Source organism: Convolutriloba macropyga, chromosome 5, assembly GCF_964194025.1.
Source record: "Convolutriloba macropyga chromosome 5, txConMacr16.3, whole genome shotgun sequence".
Classification (NCBI taxonomy): Eukaryota; Metazoa; Xenacoelomorpha; order Acoela; family Convolutidae; genus Convolutriloba; species Convolutriloba macropyga.
The window spans coordinates 18,155,854-18,178,879 of record NC_134472.1 but is presented as its reverse complement, the minus strand read 5'-3'; the positions used below and the strand labels follow the sequence as shown (position 1 = coordinate 18,178,879).

Sequence of the window (23,026 nt, the reverse complement as noted above, 5' to 3'; positions counted from 1 at the left end):
TTTCGAATTCTAAATTCATCAGAAAAATATGTAAAGATATCTTAAAAAAGACAGACCAACAGCACAATCCGACTATTGGGTTCAAAACCAACTAACACAGTGCTTCACCTTTCTGGCTTTACTTTCTGGTTGTTTCCTCCAGACGTCTTTTAATTCAAGTCTGTTTTTTTCCAAAAAATGAGGCAAAATTTTAGAAATGCGTGACTTTGTACCAAAAAATAAAAGGTTACCATACTTGGTCGGAACAGAAAGCACAAAAATAAACAATTAAGCAAATTGTGCTTGGCAGATCATATTTATACGGGTTTTCAGAATTATAAGCCACTTAACCACAAAAGGAATGGTTTGAAAAAAAAACGAATCCACAAAAAAACTCAACAAGTTTTTGTCACTGTTTTTCCAGAAACACAAAAAACTTTCTAACTTCAAAAACAACAATCCTAAACCTATAATCATTCCTTAACAATTTCTGGTCTTGATAATGAGGCAAAACCAAAGCGGCAGATCTCTATTTTTTCTTGTTTTAGCATATTCTAACAAAGCTTTCATAAATATCCCAAAACCGAACAGTCTGAGGGCCAAAATATTTTTTCCATTTGTTCTAAATATACAATCTTTAGAACAAATGATTTCTTTACAATCTAAATCTTTACAATCTATACAAAAAATACCGCCATTTTAATTACAATTTTTTAACTGCACAGTTTTCAGAAATTGATTGAAATGCCTAAGCTCAAAAAAATGAAAATCTAACTTTTTTGAAATCTGTATCGATAATCGATAATTTTTGTGTTTCTTCTTTGCTTCGTCAAAACAACTAGTAAATTTCATTCATATCCCGTCGCCCAAATGACTATGAAGAAACTCATTATGTTCACTGTACTTATCATGCTTATCACCGTTCCTGACATGAAGGATCGTAAAAAAAGACATTTCAAAAAAATTTTAAGTATTTCACTTTTGACAGGAAATAATAATATTTTCGAAAATTTTTACTTGGGCGTCATCTTTCAGTTTTTGAAGTAAGGAAACACTACATTTTATTGTGTGTAGTCACAAAACAAAAAAATGTAAAAGTTAAATTTTAAAAAAAATCGCTATTTTTTTCACCAATTTCCTTTTGGTTTTCTATAATCAAAATAAAACTTTTCTTATCTTCTTTACATAACAAGTTGATTAAGATAATTATAACTGTTGATTAAGTTCTTCACTTTAAGAATTAAGTATTTCAATATCTTGTCAGTTTTAACGGCTTTTTCAGGACCAAATTTTTCAAAATTTTAAAAATTTTTACAGCGGACAAACAATGAAGCGGCACATTGTGGGTCTATCCTGCTTTGCTTCACTTTGCAACTGAAGTTTATATCTTTTCAGTTGACTGTTAATTTATTTTTCTGTTTTGATGATGGAAAAACTAAAACACTTTTTTTGGAAATTTGTGGGGCAAAGGAGGGCCAAAAAGCCGAAAACAACTTCAACGATTTTTCTTTTTATAACGTGTTTTCCTTTACATTTTTGATTCTCAACATAATTTTTACTTAGATGTTCTCAGACAAATTGATCACATTTACAGTCATCAAGTTTTTAAGAACAAATTTAACATTAAGAAAATACAAATTATAAATGAACCAAAAAGTTTACTTCCCGGTTCATGATATCAACGCTAAAAATTGTTTATTAATATAAAAAAGTTAAATTAGGTAAATAGTCACAAGAGGTGCTCTTTTCGACGCTGAATGGGGTAAAACCCCTGAAATTAAACATTTCACTACCAAAAACAGCAAATCTGCTATAAAAAAATGATCTCATTATTATAAAATAATGGCGCTTTTTGGTTGAAAATATGTTTATTTTCAGCGCTATTCGCAGCAAATCTCACATTATTTCAGTCCAAAATTTCGATCCGGGATCGTTATCTTGAATAATTTCATGCGTCAGCCGTCAACCGAAATCAACTATTTTTATGTAATTAAAAGGAAACAATAAACATAAGTAAACAGGGTCTACTTTTACAATGTATCAAGATCCAAAATTTGAAAACAACTCGAAGTAAATGAATGTATTCAAAGGCATGAATGCGGTAGACTCTTGGATTTTTGATTGTTTTTGGTCAAAATTAGGATGTAAAACAGAGACTTGAAGCAGACGTGATCTTTCTTTTTATGATAAAGGAAAGGTAATAAAGAGCAGCAATGGTCGGTCCAAATAAGCAGTTGTTAAGTGGAGTGATGAATAAATAAATTTCTAATATTTGCTTCAGCGGTAGACTTTAATTTTACTCTGTTGTGTTCTTTCACTTTCCCCCATTTAGCTATTGAGTTGTTCATCTGCCGCCCTTTGTTCTCTAAAGAGACTGACGGCTACCTAATGTTCTTTTCCTAATCAGTTGGACATAACAAAAACAACAGCAACAACAAAAACATCGGCTACTACTACGCATAAGCAAAAATATTCACCAATTTAATAATTCTGTCCGAATGAAGTTTCTTTTTTGATGCCTGATATTGCCTCATTATCATCCCAAAAAAATATGAATGAAAAAAATTATTCGATAAACACTTTTAAACCGTGGAACAAATAATTGAGAGGGCAATAAATATGTGGTATTGCCGATTTTCAGTTGTAAAAATTCGAACACCGCTCGGACCTTGATAACAGAACGATCAGAATATAAATAAAGTTGATTATTTTAGTATTGGTCATAAAGATGAAAGATCGCACGCAACCCATTGGTCGATTGTCAGCAAAATCCAGCCACCTTGAAAGCTACAAGATTATAATTATTCAAAAATAAAGTAAAACCAAAATCAACGACAGATTCTCAATTTTTTAATTTAAACTGTGTCCAGTGTGAGGTCTGCGGCCCAAGCCAGCTCTGAGTCTGGCCGATAGTATACAGTCGGAAATATCTGATCGCGCCGCATCCACATTATGCAAGTTCTGATTGGGGCTGGCTCTAAATACGATCTGGAACGTTTGAAGACTGCCGCATTCTAATCAGAGAAGTCTATATAGTTGTCTGCTGTTATGGTCTGGATAATCTGAACATAGCCCTTTCGCGAAAATGTTGACCTCCGAGGCGAAGCCCTGTAGTTGAATAATTTCAAGAAGACGATAACAACTGTTTTGTAATGTTTTTTTCCAACTCTTCTTGCAATTACATCAGTGGCATAACTTACCGTTGAAATGACACATTAACGCCAAATTAGTTCTACAAAATCTGCTTTGTCATTAGACTACGAGTTCATCACACTCTTTTATTACCATTTTTGGTTTATAAACAGTTGCGGTAAAAGAGTGTGATCAACTCGCATCTTAATCACGGGAACAGTGGTTTAAGTTATGCAGCCAATGTATCCGCAACAAGAGTTGATCAAAAACATTATCACGCGGTTGTTATCGCCTTCTCGAAAGTATTTAGAAATTCGGTTTTGCCTCACACTCAATCACTTCTCGATGGCGATAACAGCCATGTGATAACATTAGTTCACTCTCAGTGCGATTACAACAGTTGAATAAATTCATTAGCAAGTTGCCGTGACTATATCAAGAGTCGGTCACACTCTTTTATCGTAATTGTTTATTTAATAATAATGTTCAAGAGAGTGGTAAACTTGTTCTCTAATTATGAGGCAGATTTCGTAGTGTTATTTGAGTGTCAGAATGATATCTCTCCAGTAAATTAAACAACTGTTGTTATCGCAATGACATTTGTTGAAATGATCTTGAAAAATCGAAGCAGTGAAGAAAAACTTTGTTGCCATAAAATTCCCTTAATTATATTTTAACATATGTTGTAGCCATTTTTTGAGTCCCAATAGGACTTCTATGTGTTTTAAACTCCTGTATTGATTTTTTGAATAAAATAATAATACTACTAATCACAATAATAATAATAAATTTCTACAGCATAACTAGCTTATTCATGTTCTTCAAAAATTTGTAGAAAAAAACATTGAAAGATTTCAGTTATCTTGCTAGAATCTTGAAGAATTTGAATCCCTCTATTATTATTGATCTTTACTGAATTTAGTTCTGCGCTGCAACAAACACGTTGATTGTCAGCAAAATCCACTTGCCTTGAAGTTTACAAAATTCAAAGATTATATTTATTCAGAATTAATTTATAACTAAATTCAACCACAGATTATACATTTTTCCTTTTTAACTGTGCCCAAGTTGATGTCCGCTACCCAAGACATCTCTGAGTCTGGCCGAAAGTATAGAGGCGGCAACATCTGATCGCGCCGCATCCACATTATGCAAATTTTGAAAGGGGCTCCTAATACAATCTGGAACGATTTCTTCCACAAAAATGATTTTCCAACAATTTATTTTTAAAAAATTCCAACATTCTTGCAAGATTTTGCGTCCGTTTAGGAGGTGTAAGAAACCTAAACTCTTGTATTAAAATTATGAATTCAACAATAGTAATGATAACAATAAGAATCACTATTTTAATATTAAATATCTACAGCTTAACAAGCCTATTCGTGTTTTTTGGATTAGAATTTGTAGAATAGAACTTTGAAATTTGTCAGTCATTTTGCTGGAGTCCTGATATAATTTAACCCGTTTATCTTTATGGAGATTTACTGAGTTTAGTTTTGCGATATTTAAAAACATTCAGAAGAGTTGGTTAATCTTTAAGTCACTGAATGAGCAAAGCCAGTTGGTGAAACTAGTCTTCAACCATTTGATTGTCTCTTGTGTTTGAATTGTTTTATTTTCCTGCTCAATATTTCGATAATGGCATCATGGGATTAATCAGAGTGACCACCAGTTGCATTCATTTTTTTTCATTTCTTTTTTTAATTGTGTTTCCGATAAAATTCAAGAGCACAAAATGTTTGGGGTACTCTTTATAGTAAAACTATTATTATTTCTTAATGCACACCTGTTGAGTTTTCCTGAAAAATTGCCTAGTAGTTAGTATTTCACCAATATCTCGAAACCCATTAATTACAAAGTGTGTTTCAAATGTAACCGTTTTAACATCCCGTACCTAACTCAAAAGCAAATTCAGTACTGAATCAGAGTAAAATTCAGAAACTATCAGTACTGATTCAGACTCTGATTCAGGTCACATTTCGCTCTGAATTCCTCTGATTCAGAGTCTGATTTTTCTCAGAACCAACTGCTTTCGAAATTATCAGAGTATAAATCAGATTGTTTTAACATGGTAAACTTAGCTCCCAACTCTCCAGCCAACTATTTAGAAAGAGCTATCAACTTCTTCAATCAGCATCTTGAATTAACATTAACAATAAAAGAATTGACAACAAAAAGGTTTCATTCATTTTTTTATTCAAGTAAAATGTTTTTAATTAAGCTTTTCCCATTTAAAATTTCAGTTGAGCTGGTTTTTGAGTTAATCGGTGATGAAGTTTCTGAGGTCATCAAGCTTTTTAAGATGACTTGCTAATGTTATTTGTTAACAAACGAATAATTGTTTTAAAAAATCCATTAAACCCGATTTACGAAGAGAACAATTTAGCTATTATCTAATAATGTTATAAGTAGTTCGAGGGACTCTAACTGAACGTAAACGTTCCTTGATTCCACTGCAACTTAAACAAACGAACGTAAACAAGCTTGATTCCGCTCCAAAAATAGCCTGTGCTCCATCTTTTGCAATCGATCCCATCCAGAAGTCTGGAAAACATTATTAGTTTTGATTTCAGGAAAAAAACATGCAATAAATTAATTAAATCTGTTTTGATAAAAATTTTGCATTAAAATGTTTGAGCCTTGCCATATTCATTATTAAATTAAAACGTAGTTTGTTAGGCGCGAGTTGTGGTTATTTTGCGTGCAGAGCGAAGATTTCCTTCAACGCAAATAACAGCTTTAAATTCACAAAATTATGTGAGTTTGGTAAAAGTTATCACAATACATTGCTTCAGTAGATCAATTGACCTAACACGCAACCCTGTGATTCAAAGCTTAGATGTTCGGTTTTGTTTCCATAGTCATCATTCACGATTTAAACCTGAGTTTTGCATCATTGTTCCGACCCACTTTAGTGGGGGAGGAACTATATACTCAAATGGGTTTTTTTTGTTCAAATAACTTTGGCCGATCGGTATAATCATCGTAGAGAGTTGTGAGTGGTATCATTAAAAAGCCCGTCCAGCGTAGAATATGGAACTAACCAAAATTTTTCAATTTTCGAATTTTATAGGGAGTTATCGAGGTTTAAATTTTTGTGAATATTAGACGTATTTCAGCGGTTTTTATTCGCAATTTCGGTACTTTTGACCACATTTTCGTCAATTTTGCTAAAATTTGTTCAAATTGTTATCTGTAGTGTTATTAATTTTATCTCTAAAGATAGAGGAGGGTTAGTGAATTGTTCGATCTGAGTTTTTTGGCTAGAAATTATGCGAATTTTTCAAAAATCGTTTTTCGGGACCAAATTTGCTTTTTTAGCCAACTTGCGTTGAATTTGTGGGAAGTAGATACCTTATAACTGCGGCCATATACTTTTTAAGCTGACAAACGAGCTAGTTGTACACCCACTGGCTTTGGGAGTCTTGTGGAATTATAATTCTGCCAGTTTTTTCAAAATTTAACTCGATAATTATACGAAAAGCATTTTTTGACAAATTATTAGAGCAAATGAGTACTTTTTTAGACGCTCAGAAACATCGCGGCTGAACTTGATCTCGCCAGGGATCCTTAAGATAAAAAATTGTTTAGACTTTAATTGGGGGCAAATTTTTTCCAAAATATTTCTGCTATGTAAGTGTTTTTAGGTAAACTTTATTTTACTTACAAGAGTTTCAAATCAGGGCTCAATTAATCACAGATACTAATTACAAAAAACAAGGCCCTACGAGAATATATCGCGGTTTCAGAGTTAACCTCATGGTTTTCATGACTCTAACCAATTGTTTTCGTAAAAATTTTTTTATGTACGTCTTGAAATTTGCTCTCATTTGTTTTCTTTTTTGTTGCTCAATGACTTGCTTATTGTCCCCAGTTAAAAATGCAGTAACTTTTAGGACGTATAAATGAACCTAGACAATTTTTTCAGTTTTTATCTAATGTCTGTTATGACTTTGAAAATTTTTCATTTAAGAAACTATCAGTGAATTTTTGAACTTTGCTACTACTTTATTCTATGTCTCTCAAATTCTGGCGCAAATTTCCTGTGGCTTATAATTTAATATCCGTAAATTTTTTACGTTCAACTAGTGGCCTCCTTGTTTTGATACTACGCTTTTTCAATTTTTTTTGGCATAATTGCTTATTTTATGAATTGATTTTGTTTCCTTAACGAATTTTCACCTCGTTGACAGGTCCAACCGAAGGAAAACTTAGTGAGCAAAATGCAGAACGTTGGAAAAAAGCAAAAGCGTAACTGAATATGTTTTTGTTTTTGTTAAATAGTTAATGCTATAAGGGCTGAGACACAGTTATCTCGCAAAACTTATGGATTTTTTTGTCTTTGCCTATGTTTGTTTTTCTTTTTGTTGTTAAACGTCATGTACTTAATCACGGTAGGTCCATTTGCTTCTCCAGGACCTAGAAATCGACCTAGTTAAGGATTTCAATTTAAAGTAGTTTGTTTTGATGACCTTAAAAATGAAAAAAAAACTCCAACTGTACATTTTTGCTTTCAATATCTTAACCATGTAACTCAATCTCACTAAATAGAAAATCTATATTACATTTGTTCATTTAAATATTTTTTGAGTTTTGTTAAATTCATTGCTCCGACCATCAATTTTATAAAATGTTTTCGAGATTTCTATACTGTTCAATTTCTGTGTTTCCTTTGTTGTCATGTCTACTTAGTCCTTTTACGAGGAAGACTCTGTGATGTCAAAATGAGGAGAAGGTGACAATTTGCACCTCTTGCAGTTAACATTTTATTATTATAGTGCCTTGAACAGTGTGATCTCGTAAATTTGTTTTACGTTTTTGTTTTTATTTTGTGGGGTCGTGACTTAGTCTTATTATTAACAGGCCCAATTGGCTTGCTGAAGTATTGCATTTAATTCATCGCTGTTTGTTGAAGTTTTAGGTCAGTTATGACTTTTAAAAATATTTGTTTTCAAAAACATAATTGGGTTTTTGGTCTTCATTTTTTAAAATAATTTTTCGGTCGATTTGTTGCTCAGTCTCCATAAACACAGGTCACAACCCGTTTCCAATGAGCTATAAATTAATCTATATAAAGGTCTGAGCCTCAAACATTTGTTTCTCGGCTATGTTACTACTGTTACTAAGAGATTTCAGAAAAATATTTGTGATTTTTTTTATATATTTGTACATTTTATAGGATTTTTATTTTCTTTTTAACTTATAACAGTAATTGTAGGTCGCATTGGTTTTGAAATTTTGCGCAATTGAACATTGGATAATGACAGGTCACAATTGCTTCCTATGTAGATATAAATGAACATTTTAGGGATTTTAGTGAAATTAATTATTTTCAAAAATAGAAACGTATTTTTGAACTTCAGACCTCCTTGCTCTTTTTGATCAACCTGATAACCAGTCCCAATGAGGACAAGTCCCATATTGTTTCTAATGAAGTACAGGTTAAATTGTTTCGTTTTAGTTTTATTTGATGCGATTTTGATTTTGTTATGATTTTATTTATTATAGACATCGAGTTTTGGTCGTTAATAATGTTTGTTGTTTGATATTTATTATTGTCCTTTCTAGTAGTCCTATTATCAACAACGTTCATTGGCCCTCTAGGTAGGGACTATTGTATTCCATTGGTTGTTTATGGAACAATATGTTTGTTTTTGAAAGTTTTAATCGCTTCAGCATTTTGTAGCCTAATTAAGTCAAGAATGTGGATGAGCGGAGTCGCAACCTTATGTGCGTACACTAGTTTGAAAAGCTTTTACACTTAAAAAAGCTATATCGTATATGCTTGAGGTTCTACAACGCAAGCTGAGATTCTCAAAACAGTTGTTTAAACACTCAATCTTTAAATTTTATACTTTTAGAATAAAAGTTCCATTTGTCCTCAGCTTAGTTACCTTGATCTTCAATACATTTTATTAAATAAAAATAAGGTAGCACAATGCAGTTAGCTAAGAATGACCGATGATAGAAACTAATATTAACTGAGAACATTATCTCTACTGCAGATTTTCAAAATAGCCTGGTTTGCGACATCAGTAGCCAGGCCCGAATTAATAGTTCCCTTTTTGGTATATATTTAGTTATAAACGTACGAAAAACTCACAAATTAATTTGTAGAATATTATTCTTTCAAAATTAGACCTATAAAAATGGTTTAACTTATTGTTCCGACCCACTTTAGTGGGGGAGGAACTATATACTCAAATGGGTTTTTTTTGTTCAGTCAAATTTGGCCGATCGATATAATCATCGTAGAGAGTTGTGAGTGGTATCATTAAAAAGCCCATCCAGCGTAGAATATGGAATTAATAAGATTTTTTGCTTTTTATTGGGAGTTATCGAGGTTTAAAGTTTTGTGAATATGTGACATAATTCAGCTGTTTTTATTCACATTTTCGGTAATTTTGACCTAATTTTCGTCAATTTTGCTAAATTTTCTTCAAAATTTTTACTGTAGCGTTATTGATTTTATCTCTAAAGATAGAGAAGTGTTGCTGAATCCTTCGATCCGGGTTTTTTTGCCTAAAATTTTTTGCTAAATTTTTCAAATTTCGACTTTTTTCGTAAACAAATTTGCTTTTTTAGCCCAATCATTTGAAATTTGCTGGAAGTAGATACCTTAAAACTGCTGCCGAATTCTTTTTAAGCTGACAAACGAGCTATATCTATACCCGATGGCTTTGAGAGTCTTCTGGAATTATTATTTCGCCAGTTTTTTGCAAATTAAAACCCGATGCATTTTAATTTTTGACAATTTAAAAAATTTTGTTGCAAAAAATGATCTGTTTCGCCACCATTTGAACAAATGAGCATTTTGTTAGATTGTGCAGTAACATATGGGCTGATCTTTATCTCGTCATGAATCCTAACAGTTTTTCTAGATTTTAATGGAGCGCGACTTTTTTTCAAAATATTTCCCCTATGAAAAGGTTTTTATGTAAACTTTTTGTTTACTTACAAGAAATTCAGATCCGGGCTTATTGAATGACAGATACTGATTTAAAAAAACAAGAAGCAACAAAATTATATTACGGTTTCAGAATAAGCTCATGGTTTTTGTGGTTCTGACCAATTGTTTTCGTAAAAATTTTTCATTTTTTTCTTTCATTTGTTTTCATTTGTTATATTTTAGTAGTCCTATAGCTCATTGTCCCCATTCAAAGATCCAGTTATTTTTAAGAAGTTATAAAATAATCTAGACAAATCATTCAGTTGTTATCTAACGTGTCTTTTAACTTTGAATATAATTGTTTTAAGAAAATATCAGTTAATTTTTCACTTTGCCACTATTTTTATTTTATTTCTCTCATCTTCGGTTGCAGATTCAGTAAAAACAAGCAGAAACCGATTTCTTGTTGGTCATAAATTCATGTTCGAAAGAGTTTCATGTTCAATTAAGGGTCTCCTTCTTTTTATACAACGCTTTTTCAAGTTTTTTTTTTCATTTTTGAGCATAAATGCTTATTTTTTTGAGTTCATTTTGTTGCCTTGTCAAATTATCATAATATTGGCAATTCCAACAGAGGAAAACTATAGAAGACGCACGTCGTTGGGAAAAAAACCTATATGGATATGGTAATTGTTTCTGTAATATAGTTTATGCTTTTTGGGCTGAGACACAGTTATCTCGCAAAATTTAAATGGATTTTTTTTTGTTTTTACATATGTTTTTCTTTTTTCGTTGTTGTACCCCATATACATGATAACAAAAGGTCTCAAATTTTCCCCAGGACGTAAAATTTAACCTAGTTAAAGATTTCAGTTCATAGCTGTTTGTTTTAATGACATTAAAATTGAATTAAGAAAAAGATTTTCTTCAACTGTATATTTTTTGCTTTCACTTTCGTAACCATAACTCAACCTCACTAATTAAAAACCTCAATTACTTTTGTTGATACATATGCCATCGACCATTGATTTCACAAAGTTTTCGAGTTTTCTAAACTGTTAAATTTTTGGGTTTCTTTTTGTTCTCATCTACTCGTAGTCCTTTTTATAAGGAAAGCTCATTAATGTTAAATTTAAACAAAAGTAACAACTTACGGTTCTTGCAGGTATGATCTTAGTGCGTGACTTCAATGGTGTGAGCTCGTAAAACTGTTGGAGCTTTTGGCTTCTTTATATATTTGTTATTTTATAGGGTCTCACTATTTACAGGTCGATTTGACATCCGGAGTATCACAATCTAATTCAACGCTGCCTGTTGAAATTTAAAGTCTGTTATAAATTTTAAAAATATTTGTTTTCAAAACTATATTTTGGTTTTTGAGCGTCGTCATTTTTTTTCAATCGTTTTTCGGTTGATTTGTAGCTCAGTCTCTGTAAACACAGGCCACAACACGTTTCCAGTGAAAAGTTTTTGATATCTATTTTAGCTTCAAACGCTTTTTTCTCGTCTTTGTTACTACTGTTACTACGAGATTTCATAAAATATTTGGGATTTTTTTATATTTGTATAATTTGTAGGATTTTTGTTTTCTTTTTAATTTATAACATTAATCGTAGGTTCCATTGGCTTTGTAATTTCTGGCAATTAAACATTGGATAATGACATGTTTAATTGCTTCCTATGGAGATATAAATGAACATTTTAGGGATTTTAGTGAAATTAATTATTTTCAAAAATAGAAACGTATTTTTGAACTTCACACCTCGTTGCTCTTTTTGATCGAACTGTTAACCAGTCGCATTGAGGACAGGTCTCATATCTTTTCTAATGAAGTATAGGTCAAATTGTTTCGTTCAGGTTTTATCTGATGCGAGTTTGATTTTGTTATGATTTTATTTATTATAGCCACCGATTTTTGATCGTAAATAATGTTTGTTGTTTGATATTTATTATTGTCCTTTCTAGTTGTCCTATTAACAACAACGTTCATCGGCCCACTAGGTTGGCATTATTGTATTCCATTGGTTGTTTAATGATTGATATGTATGTTGTTGAAGGTTTTCTAACTCTTCATCATTTGGTAGCCAATTAACTCAAGAATGTGGATGAGCGGGGTCGGAACCTTATGTGCGTACGCACATTACCGAGCCGCCTTGTTGATATAATATTTTCAATAATTAAATTGAGATACGTCTCTGGGAGATTACATGTCATTTCACTCAATGTCAAAATGCTTTAAGTGCCAAATGCCCAATGCGAAAATAATATTAATATAATTGATTCTTCCTAATTTTTTCATACAATAATCTAAATTAAAAGTATCATTTGGTATTATAAACAAATATTCTTCATGTAAAATTGATCTCTTGTTCGATTGTAATGTTTTCATATGAGGACCCACAGGCCATTGATGCACCGTTGAAAGTATTATTATGCGTTATATCACTTAGGTATAATTTCGTTGCGTAGATTTCCTAACAATTTGTACTACAGATTGAAATTTTGAGCAAATTTTGGGTAATTTGACACATTGGAAATTGTGACATCGGTTTGTTAGTCAGGACAACCTCCAAAGAATAAATGAAATGATTGCTGAACTAAACTTTTTTTACACTTTTTCCCCATCAATCGTCAGCGTTTTGATACTTTTCCGGGTCTTCTTTAGCTACGCGGTTATTCTTAACAATAATGAGTTCATTTTTAGCCAAATAGACTCCTGCAAGAACTGTAGCGACTCCACAAATGATTGCTTCGACCATACAACTGTTGAAAAAGCCAAAATACTCAAAAATTGATCCTCCGATTATGCTCTGGCCCAGAATTAAACCACTAGTGTAGCACAAGTTGCTCATTGTAGCCGCAAAACTGTCCACAACTCCCACGCATTCTGGCCTTTGTCTCAAATAAACTTTCTGGAACAGAACAATTATTGGCAAAAATGCAGCAGTCGAGCTCAACCCAATAATTCCGAGAATAACTTCGAGGCTGATGATATTTTTGAGAATTGAAACTTGATTCGATAGAGCGAGAATTGCGAAACAAATCGCACTGAGAAAACAGCCAAATGTGATGAAAATTAACCCGCTGTAACCCTTGTCAATGTAGTATCCGAAAAATGGCGCAATTGCAAGCCTTGAAACGGTGAAAGATAGAAAAAATAACCCTACACGGCCGCTTCCAATATCAAACTGTTGCTCCAAATGGGGTGAAAACGCCACGTTGAAAAAGCCGAACGACGAAACTGTTACAATTGCCGCGAAAGCTACGCATAAAACGCCCGGGTTCAAAATAAACGACAATACGCCTCCTGTTGGTTTTTGCTCCCCCTCGTCTTTCGAATTTATAATTTTCTCATAACCATTACTAACCCGAGCAGGATAACCAAGGAAACAAAAAAGAGGAAGCACTATTTGAATCCAACCAACTACCCAGAAGGGTAAAGGGTAACCCCCCAGGGCAAATAATAAACTTCCGATCGGGGCTCCAATTATTGCGCCCAAACTGGCAGCCGATTCGAACAAACTGCAGATTCTGCCAGTATGTTGGGGGAACAACGCTATCAAAACTGTAGCTCCTGAACACCATAGCAACGTGGACCCACACCCCATAACGCATCTGGTTATAAAACTCATAGTTATAAATGTTAAACCTGATGGTCCGTGTATCAGTTGGCCGAAAGACATACAGCCGACACCAACGACTACAGAACCGGAGCAAAACATGAAAAGACGCATGTTTTCGTCCTGGATAAACAACATAAATATGGATGATATCAATCCGGCTAAATCATAAGCTGATGCAATATTCCCCACTGTTGTCTTGGAAATGCCTTTCTTTTCCATTTCAGTAGGGAAAAATGATGTCCAAAACGTGTCATTTAGTCCGGTAAAAATATAAAGACTTAAACCCAAGCTTAGAGCAATTAGTCTACGTTGCTTTGAAGCCATTTTCTTCGAGTTGGAATCGAAATTGCTGAAATATTTTGGCTTGTGAACTTAAGTTGAAACAATATAAGAAAGTAAAATGAACAACCTTGTTGATCTGGCATACAAACAAAGCAAAGGTGAATCACTCTATTTTGAAATGCCAATGAACGCGCAGTATAGACAATTGTCCAAAATCTTGGTTCCAGTAATTTAAAATATTTTGGTATGCCTTCAATTTGATGAATTGCGTCAAATATTTGAGATCAAAGTATTTCGTCTGCCCACATATTAAAGTACAAATTGAGACCTGTTTGAAGCTGATGAGAAACAAAAAAATACAGCTCTCAGACCCTGACTGGGAAAACAGTAAATATAAATCCGAAAAAGTCGAAACTCATTCTTCATTGACGACATCTTTAAACTTTCTTCCCTTAATGCAAACAATTTTTCCATGTCACAATCTGGGAACAACTTTCAGCATTTCTTTGAATCTATGAAGCAACTATAAATCATTATTATCTCTTCTAAAAAAAGTCAGTTGATTTCAATGTGACAAGAATGAAATTCAAATTTAAAAAGAAAATATTTGAAATGCTACTAAGTAAATTAACGTAGGCGAGAAATGTATCAAAAATCGTCTTTTTTCTCGGCCAATCAGATTCATGTACTTAAAATACGTACGGAAATCATTCCAATTTACGTGTAAAGCTCGGAAAAAGTGCAAAAAACATAATTTCATTAAACTTAGTCAAAAAAGCCTATCAAATAGGGCGCGTATTTGTTGCTAATAATTTCCGGTTTTCTGCACGGTTTTCTACAGAATGGTGACGGCTTTGATCTCAAGTATCAAAAATAGACTGGTATTAGCCCATTGAGCATAAAAGACTTTGCCCTCTAAGAACACTTGTTTTTATGACAGATACTGAAACACGTCGCTTCGTATCGTTTTTTGTACACTGACTATATCATGAAGAACTGAATTCAGCAAAGGTGTTTCCACCATTATTATGGTGTCGCCCCTTTCTGAGCCACCTTTAGTATGGAAAAACTATTATTACCTTTTATCCCAATTGCTCTGATAAGCTGATTAAAAAGATAAGTTGTAGCTAGCAGCTTTTGCGCCACTTCACGTGTTTTCACATAAAAAAGGCTATTTAAACGAAACGTCTGTCACACGAACTCTTTGCTATTGTATCAGTTGTTGTCCGTGTCGCTTGAATCAGCATCAGCTTGGTAAAAGAGACCAAGTTCTACGATCTGTTGGGCGTGCAGCCTACTGAGCAGGAGCTCAGTAAAGCCTGCAGGAAGATGACTCCTCAAGTTCCACCTTGCTAAGAACCCAGATGATCCCCAAGCTCCTGAAAGATCTTACAGGGCTAGAGGAGAATAAATAAAATCGGAGACGCACAAACACCGGGTATCAAAATTGAAATGAGTCTGCAACATGCAACACGTCAGACGCTTCATCATATTTCCCAGTTATACCTGCCTCCATCACTTCTTCCAAGGCTCTTGGGTTTTCCCGACTGAGGTTATCACACAGTACAACAACGGATTGAAACCGATGTTAGGGGAGCTGCAAACACCTTAGAGTCAATCCAAAAAATCTGTAAGACTCACCCAATCTTATAATCTTTGGCAACTGCAAGTTGATAAACTAGACGAGGAAGATTAGACGAGAAAAGCACCGAACTCTCAAGCGGAATTTTTCTACCCAAATTTTCTAACCAAATTTTAAAAGTTTCAAAAAAAATTAGCCTGGTTCTATTGTATAGTAATTACAAACGGAGAAACAAGTAATTAGTAATTACAAATGGAGAAATTACCCCCGAACTCTTACACCATTTTACCCCCCTTGGAAGCCCAATGCAGCCAAAAAAAACGTAAGAGTTTTGAGCTGCATTTTCCTAAAAAATCCTCCCATTGCAGCCCCACTCTTACATCATTTTGGGCGGAAAAATTCAACCCGGGAAAAAAACGAACTTACAAAACGAAATAAAAATGAGACCACACAGCTCATTTGTTCAATTTGAAAATTTTTTGGGCAATTTTGATGCAACTGGAAAAAATAGAAAGTGAACACCGAAGATTGATAAACCTTGCTTTCATGCATAAAACCGTCCAGTTTACTGGAATATCGTTCGTATTTAAAAAATTAGATAAAAATGACCCAATAGAAGGAAACAATTGGACAAAAGTAAAAAAAACTGGACAATCTTGTCAAAAATAATTTTTCAGAAAGAAAATTTGTGAACTGAAAGAAACTCAATACACTGAGTAGAAAAAAAGTGTGAAAAAAACTCACAACCCCCGGCTCATAAAAGCAACAATAAAAATAATAATTTTTCAATTAGTCTTCTCATATCCCGTTTCGTACCATACAATCCACTTGTTTTTGTTCCTTTAACTTCACAATTCCCGTTTTTTAAAATAACATCGCTCTCCCAAACTTTTGTTTTTCACTTTCGTATTTGATCGTTCCGTTTTCCTTCATTATGAGTTCAAAATTTTTTTCCCCGTTTCATTTATTCCTTCGATGAAGTTTCTTTGTCATAGGTAATTAGGAGTGTTTCTGTTTTTATCGTACGTTGATTATGCTAGTATGCTGGTTAATTGTTTTGGTCTTGCAGCCTTCTAGGTTGTGACTTAGTGGACTCACAAGTTACGGGTGAATTCTCTATTTACTTTTTCAATTAAAATTTTTGAACGGCTCTCCTGTTGTAGAATGATATATTTTACTGTTGTATATCCCCGTCTAACTGTATCATTGTAGGTCGCTTTGGTATTGTAACCTTCTAGTTTCTGACTTAAGTTTGCTCTGGAGTTACGGCTAGATTGTTCCTTGACTCTTCCGGTTGTTATATTCCACAAATACACTATTGTATTTTATTTAAATTTTGCTGTAGTTTGTTTAACATTGTTAGTATCGCGATTGGTTGTTTTGATTTGGTTATTACTAAGGTGAGACTTACCTCTGTTCTGGAGTAAAAGCTAGTTTGTTTGACTGAGTTTGTTGCTGTGGGCTGCTAGCAGAGTACTTCCTCTTCGCTCGCTACCTGTTCGCTTTTTACCCGTTTTTGCCTGTCCTCCCGTTCCATCGCAAGCTAACTGGTTGACGTTTCCGTCCTGTCAATCAGTATTCTCGCCTCGCTGTGCGCTCCTCACCCGACATTTTTTTGAATTTCGTTTCGTTCGTTTCGTTTTCCGTCCAGTTGTGCTTCGTTTGCCGGCGTTTCCATCATGCCCGAATTACATGAGAAATTGAAGAAGCTATTTAGTGCATGATGGGAAAAACGAGGAACTCTTTGACTCGGCCAGTGAAGAGAGATCCCAGATTCATTTTATCCAGTCGTTGAGCTATGGTTGGATGATGTAACTCAGAACAACGATAAAATCTTGCAAAACCCTAGAAGCTGTTTTGACTCAGTTGCAGACCAAGACACCATATGCGAGGGCAGTAATACCTAAGGTCAGTCTAAGTGAATTTCACGCCTAACAACGTTAATAAAGTATAGTCTAGCCAGCGTAAACATGTTTTTCTCATAGCAAAACTAAAACGCGTAGAGCCCGAGAAACAGGAAAGAGCTGCCTTGAGCATGGCTAAACAAAAACAAGATATTGCCATCCGGAGAAAGGAATTTGAACTACAAATGGAACAGATGCCAATTCAAGAATTGAAGGAAGGTCATCGCCTGCTTGTTGCCGTAGCTAAACGAAATCAAGCCGAACTGCTGAATAATCATTTCTTGTTCAGTCGCCATTGAAGTGAACACAATTTAATTAAAGACAGGGGTTCAGATAGATAAAGAATTTTGTTTAGGATTGGGTAAATTCGTTCCCAACTGGTATTTCCTTAACTGCCGCAAGTGTGAGTTTTTTTCTCGTCTTGTATTCAGTAACCCCCAAACCTCCCGTTCAAAAAATTTTCGTTATTATTCCTCCTGAAAACTCATGAAATTATGCCTGTGACCTAAACCATCTTGAAATGCTATCTCAGTTTACACAGGCATGAGTTGCAATTTCTATTGCTCAGCAAGAGGCGTTATAAAGGGAATACTTCCATGCTCAACTGCAACAATCTGGCAGTGACCAAAGCATCGAGCGGGATAAAATTAAATCAAGCATTGGTCCGATGAACTCAGCGAACCAAGCACCAAACGACGTACAAATTGTCGAAATCCCATCATATCAGCCACCTCTGCGTCCTCCCTGTTTACCGACACCTGCTATGGCACCACCGAACCCCAACATTTTTACCAGTCTTTTCAATAAATCCAAAGTCAGTTCATATCATGAATCAATCAGCTGTAGACTTGATACCTAAAAGTTCGAGTATGCCTGGTCAGTTGCATCTGCCCAACCCTTAGTTTCCACAACATCCGATCCAGCCACAAAGTAACATTCCGAACGAAACACAACTTCATGAAACAGTTTTTTAGCTAAACCTGGAACAACCGACATCAGAAATTCGAAGTCAAACGCAGGTGGTGGTAAAAAGTCTACCGGTCTGCAGCAACTAAACAAGACCACCCCTTTGTCTTCTGTCACGGAGGACAAAGTCGCCTTCAGGTGACAGAATCACAACTGAATAACTCTTCTGGAACTAGAACTACGGCGTTGGTGTTATGCGATATCGCTGGAGGTAATTTCTGTGTGTCAATAATCTCGCAGTTAGACTCGGTTTGCAGGTTACCGCGTTAGAATTGACAGTCATGGGTATCAAAGAGGAAATATTAATTGACAAATACTGGTCAATTGACTTTGACAGCTCACAATGATCAACACTTCGAAGCTTTCACTGTGCGTCCCCAATTTAATGAAAGTTTAAACGTAGGTTCCGACATAAAAGACGTGAAGAAATGTACCCACATCTTTCGTCCTAACTCCTGTAGGATACAGCTAAAGAGACTTTGAGATGATACTTCGAAAGGATGTCTACAACGCATTCGTCCGTTAGATTACTTCACAGCCAAAGAAAAGGGCCCACCGTTTTTTTTCTTATAGGTTGCGTTCTGAGCAGCTCACTTCCCCCAAGTTCGAATTTAGTCTCAACTAATTTCAAAGCCAATGTTGAAAAAGATTATGAACTGGCTTGACAGGAGAAGTCATGGCATGAAATGGAATCGAGCGGTGTGCATCAGCAGCTTGACCCACGTTCCTCGGAGGATGCTCGCGAGCATTTATTTTTTTGGAAACAATAATTTTCAAAATGATCAAAGATAATATTGGTTTAATGTGGGCTAAAGATAACATCCAGCTCGCGATCAACTGCTTTTCGTCACAAGAGACACAACATTTAAAGAAAATTACAACAAAACCATACATGAGGACCTTGAAAATAGTTCGTCACGCTCAACTGATCGAGCAGCAGCCTTATAAGGAACTCATCACCCCGTAATCAACCCGAACAACGTGGGGAAAGTGTGTAGTGTACTAAACGGTGCTGCAAAGTTTCATGGTTGTTCTTTGAAAAAATCGTTGCCCAAAGGCCCCGACTTGCTCCAAAACTTAATCCATCTAATACTCAGGTTTGGTCAACTCCAATTCGCCGTGTCAACATATATCAATGGTATGTTCCTTCAAGTTGGTGTCCCTGACTGTGACCAGCCATCATTACGTTTTTGCAGTGGGAGACCACACAAAAAACCTTTAAGTGTACAAATACACGCGCAATGTATTCGGGACCAAAGACTCGCCCACTTATGCATTGCAAAGCATGACCCGGGGCAACATACGTCAGTGCCCGGAAGCAAGCAACGCCGTCCTAAAAACTTTTACATGGACAACTCCTGAGGATCGGTGGAATCCCCTAAGAGAATTCTCATTAGATCGGAGGAATTGGCGCATCTACTTCACATAGATGGGTTCAAGTTTACTGAGTTTGTTAGCAATGTACCAAACCTAGCTGATCAAAATGATAAATCAACGGAGCACACGGAACCAAAAATAATTGTGTTAACTAAAGAGGAGTCTCCGCATGTGCGTGGTTTGAAACAGGATCACAACAGTGACACTCTAGTTGTGAGTCGCGGTACCTTCTGTACTGCAAGTCTTCAACACAACGCTTCGTACTGAGCAAATTGTTAAAGGTATTTCATCGCATCGGTCTAGTGGCACCAATTAGAGTTGGTATCCAACTGTCATTGAAGAAAATCTGGCGTGTCATTGGGCAGTATTGGATGATAAGATACCAAAAGGCACTGTTGAAAAGTATCTCGAATTGAGTGCGGAACTATCGCAGCTTGCCGAAATCTCTACCGAAGAGCTATTTTCAGGAAACTTAGAACACCTGAAACTACAAAGTTTGGCAAAAATTGGGAAGAAGTCTTCAGTGCTGTTGCACATCTACGAGCTCTAGTGAATACTTCGAGCAGGGCACAAACATAGCTCATTTTTCTCATGGAAAAAGCGCGCGTACCAATTATGAAGGCAATGACAGTTCCCAAGCTAGAGCTGCAAGCTGCTCTACTAGCCGCTCGGTTGACATCTGTCAAATTTTTACAGCACATGTAAACAAAGTTTTCGTGAGGAGTGACAGCACTACTGTCTTGCAGTGGCTTAACTCAAAAAGCAAGCACCCATTTGTTATTGCAAACTGTGTTTGCGAAATTTTAGTTTACACTAGTGTCCACGAATGAGACCACGTGGCCTCCAGTAACATCCCCGCAGACGCACGCACTCGTGACATGTACGCTGAGGTTTTAAAAAGATTTAGCGTTGTTACCGGTCCAGATCTCCTACGAACCAAGCAATTCCCGTTCGAACCTAACTCTGAAGTAGTTAATAACATAAAACTCGGCATAGCAATCAAAGAAAGTGGTGATACAAGCACATCCTTGGCCGAATCTACCACTAAGTCGAATAAGGAACCGCCTCTGCAACTAAACCCATTTGATGAGGTCTGTTTTTATCAAATCTTGCTACGGATAATAAGATGTGTACTCTAGTTGTTGCCCTCCCAAGAATGCTACTTTAATACCAATGGTGTATATTAGATCCTACTGAGCTCGACAAAACCGAACGTCATCTTCAGTATGTCGTTCAAGGAGGGTCTTTTAACTCTGAAAGAAAGGATCTGGAAAACCAATCCGTTTTGCTCCATTTTCTCCCTTCGTTGAACAAATTGGTCTAATCCATTCCACTGGCCGCATCAAACGGTTGCTCGAAATTGATTTTGGTGTAAAATATCCTATTGTTCTTGACGCACACCATATGTTTGTAAAATTGTTTCTACGGCATACTAACAAAAAAACCACCATCAAGGTGTTGACTATCTGCAGGATAAAGTACAGAAAAGTTATTTCATCCTCAAACTGCGATCCTCACTGCGTTCAAGTAAATGTAACTGGGTTATGTGTAGATTTTTTCCGCGTTGCCACTATTCAACCCAACATGGATGACCTCCCAGTAGAATGACTTACATACCAATCACTTCTCTTTGAAAACAACAGGGTTGATTAAACTGGAGCGCTTCACGTCACCATTTGTCATACTATAGAGAAGAGTTTGGGATTCCTGTTCACTTTTCTGACTACTCGCGCTGTTCATGTGGAAATCGGGCCATTGAGGACAGACGCTAATTCGTGTTTACTGGGAATATAAAAATAGAGCGGTTTGCCTCTCGTCAAAGAACACCTTGAACGATTTGGTCCGATGATGGTTCAAGCTTTTTTGGTGCGGTGAAAGAACTCCGCGAGAGTATTCAAAATGGAACACAAAAAACATCGCCGCTGAACTTGCCCACAAAAGCATTAAATGAAGGTTCAAACCGCCCAGTGAGCCACACCATGGTGGCGTCTGGGAGAGGCTGGTACGTAATTTTAAGCAAATACTTTACACCATCCTCGGTTATCGTCGCCTCACTGACAGAGTTCTGAGCACTACTTCTTATCTCGAGGAATACGTACTAAACGCACGTCCCTGAACACCCGTAAACGCGGACCCCTGCGACCTAGTCGCAATAAAACCTTATCAATATCCACTCGGTAACCAAACATCAGCAATTCCGTCAATCGTTGGCGTCGACGAGTTCGATCATCGTAAACGGCACGACCGCAAACAGTCGTAAGTTAACGCTTTTTGGTCACGTTTTGTCAAAAATTACGTACCGGCGCTAAACAGACGTTCTAAATGGCTGACGCCTGCTGAGCAACACCCAAAGACCAGTGAATTGGTTTAGGTAGTTGAAGAGACAAACCCAATGGGTTTTTACTCTACTGCTCGGATCACTGAACTTTGTTACATTTACGTTGGCGCCGCACAATCCGCTGTATTGCGCACGTCCACTGGGTCACTCATCCGCCCGCTCGTAAATTAGCACCCATTCTACCAACAAGTTTTTCTGGGCCGGAGGATGTTACTAAGTAAATAAACAAAAGCGAGAAATGTATCAAATTGCGTCTTTTTTAGAATTGGGCCAATTAGATTCAAGTATATAAATTGCGGACAGAATTCATTCCAATTTACGCGTAAAGCTCGGAAAAAGCGCAGTTAATATAATTTCATTAAACCTCATCAATGAACCTGTCAAATACGGTGTGTTTGTACTTAATAGTTTTCGGTTTTTGCACGGCTATGTACAGAATGGTGACCGGCTTTGTTCTCTATTATAAAAAATAGCCTGATTCTAGTCAATTGAGCAAAAAGACTTTGCCGTCTTGTTGCTATGACAGATACTGAAACACGTTGCTATATATTGTTTTGTGAAGACTGACTACATCATGAAGAATTGAATTCGGAAAGACTGTGACTATGAAATAACAGTCAGATCAAAAAGGAGGCTCGCAAATGTGTGTTTTCACATACTGTTCGGATCCCTACTATTCAAAACCATAAAGGATTTTTTTTCTAATTGACGATTTGATTGATTCACAAAAACGAAAAGAGTATTCATTAAACTAACTTGCCTTTTGTAAAGACAAACGCTCATTGTACAGAATTTTATGAGATAGAAATATCTATTTTAATTCTAATACCGCAATGAACTAATAAAACGTGTCTAGCAGTAAAAAAATTTAAATTTATACAGCCTAGTGTTTACCAAATAATAAAACTGGAGATCAATACTAAGTTTTTTTTTCCTTTCATAGGAAACATCCGC

General features: G+C 35.5%; 1 protein-coding gene across 1 annotated transcript; it reads right to left on the bottom strand.

Moving 5' to 3' along the window:
- Positions 1-12,262: 12,262 nt before the first annotated feature.
- LOC142339847 (MFS-type transporter SLC18B1-like) lies at positions 12,263-14,051 on the bottom strand. Its single transcript, XM_075390159.1, has one exon. The coding sequence runs from the start codon at positions 13,945-13,947 to the stop codon at positions 12,625-12,627; it is 1,323 nt and encodes a 440-aa protein (XP_075246274.1). The 5' UTR covers positions 13,948-14,051; the 3' UTR covers positions 12,263-12,624.
- Positions 14,052-23,026: the final 8,975 nt, after the last annotated feature.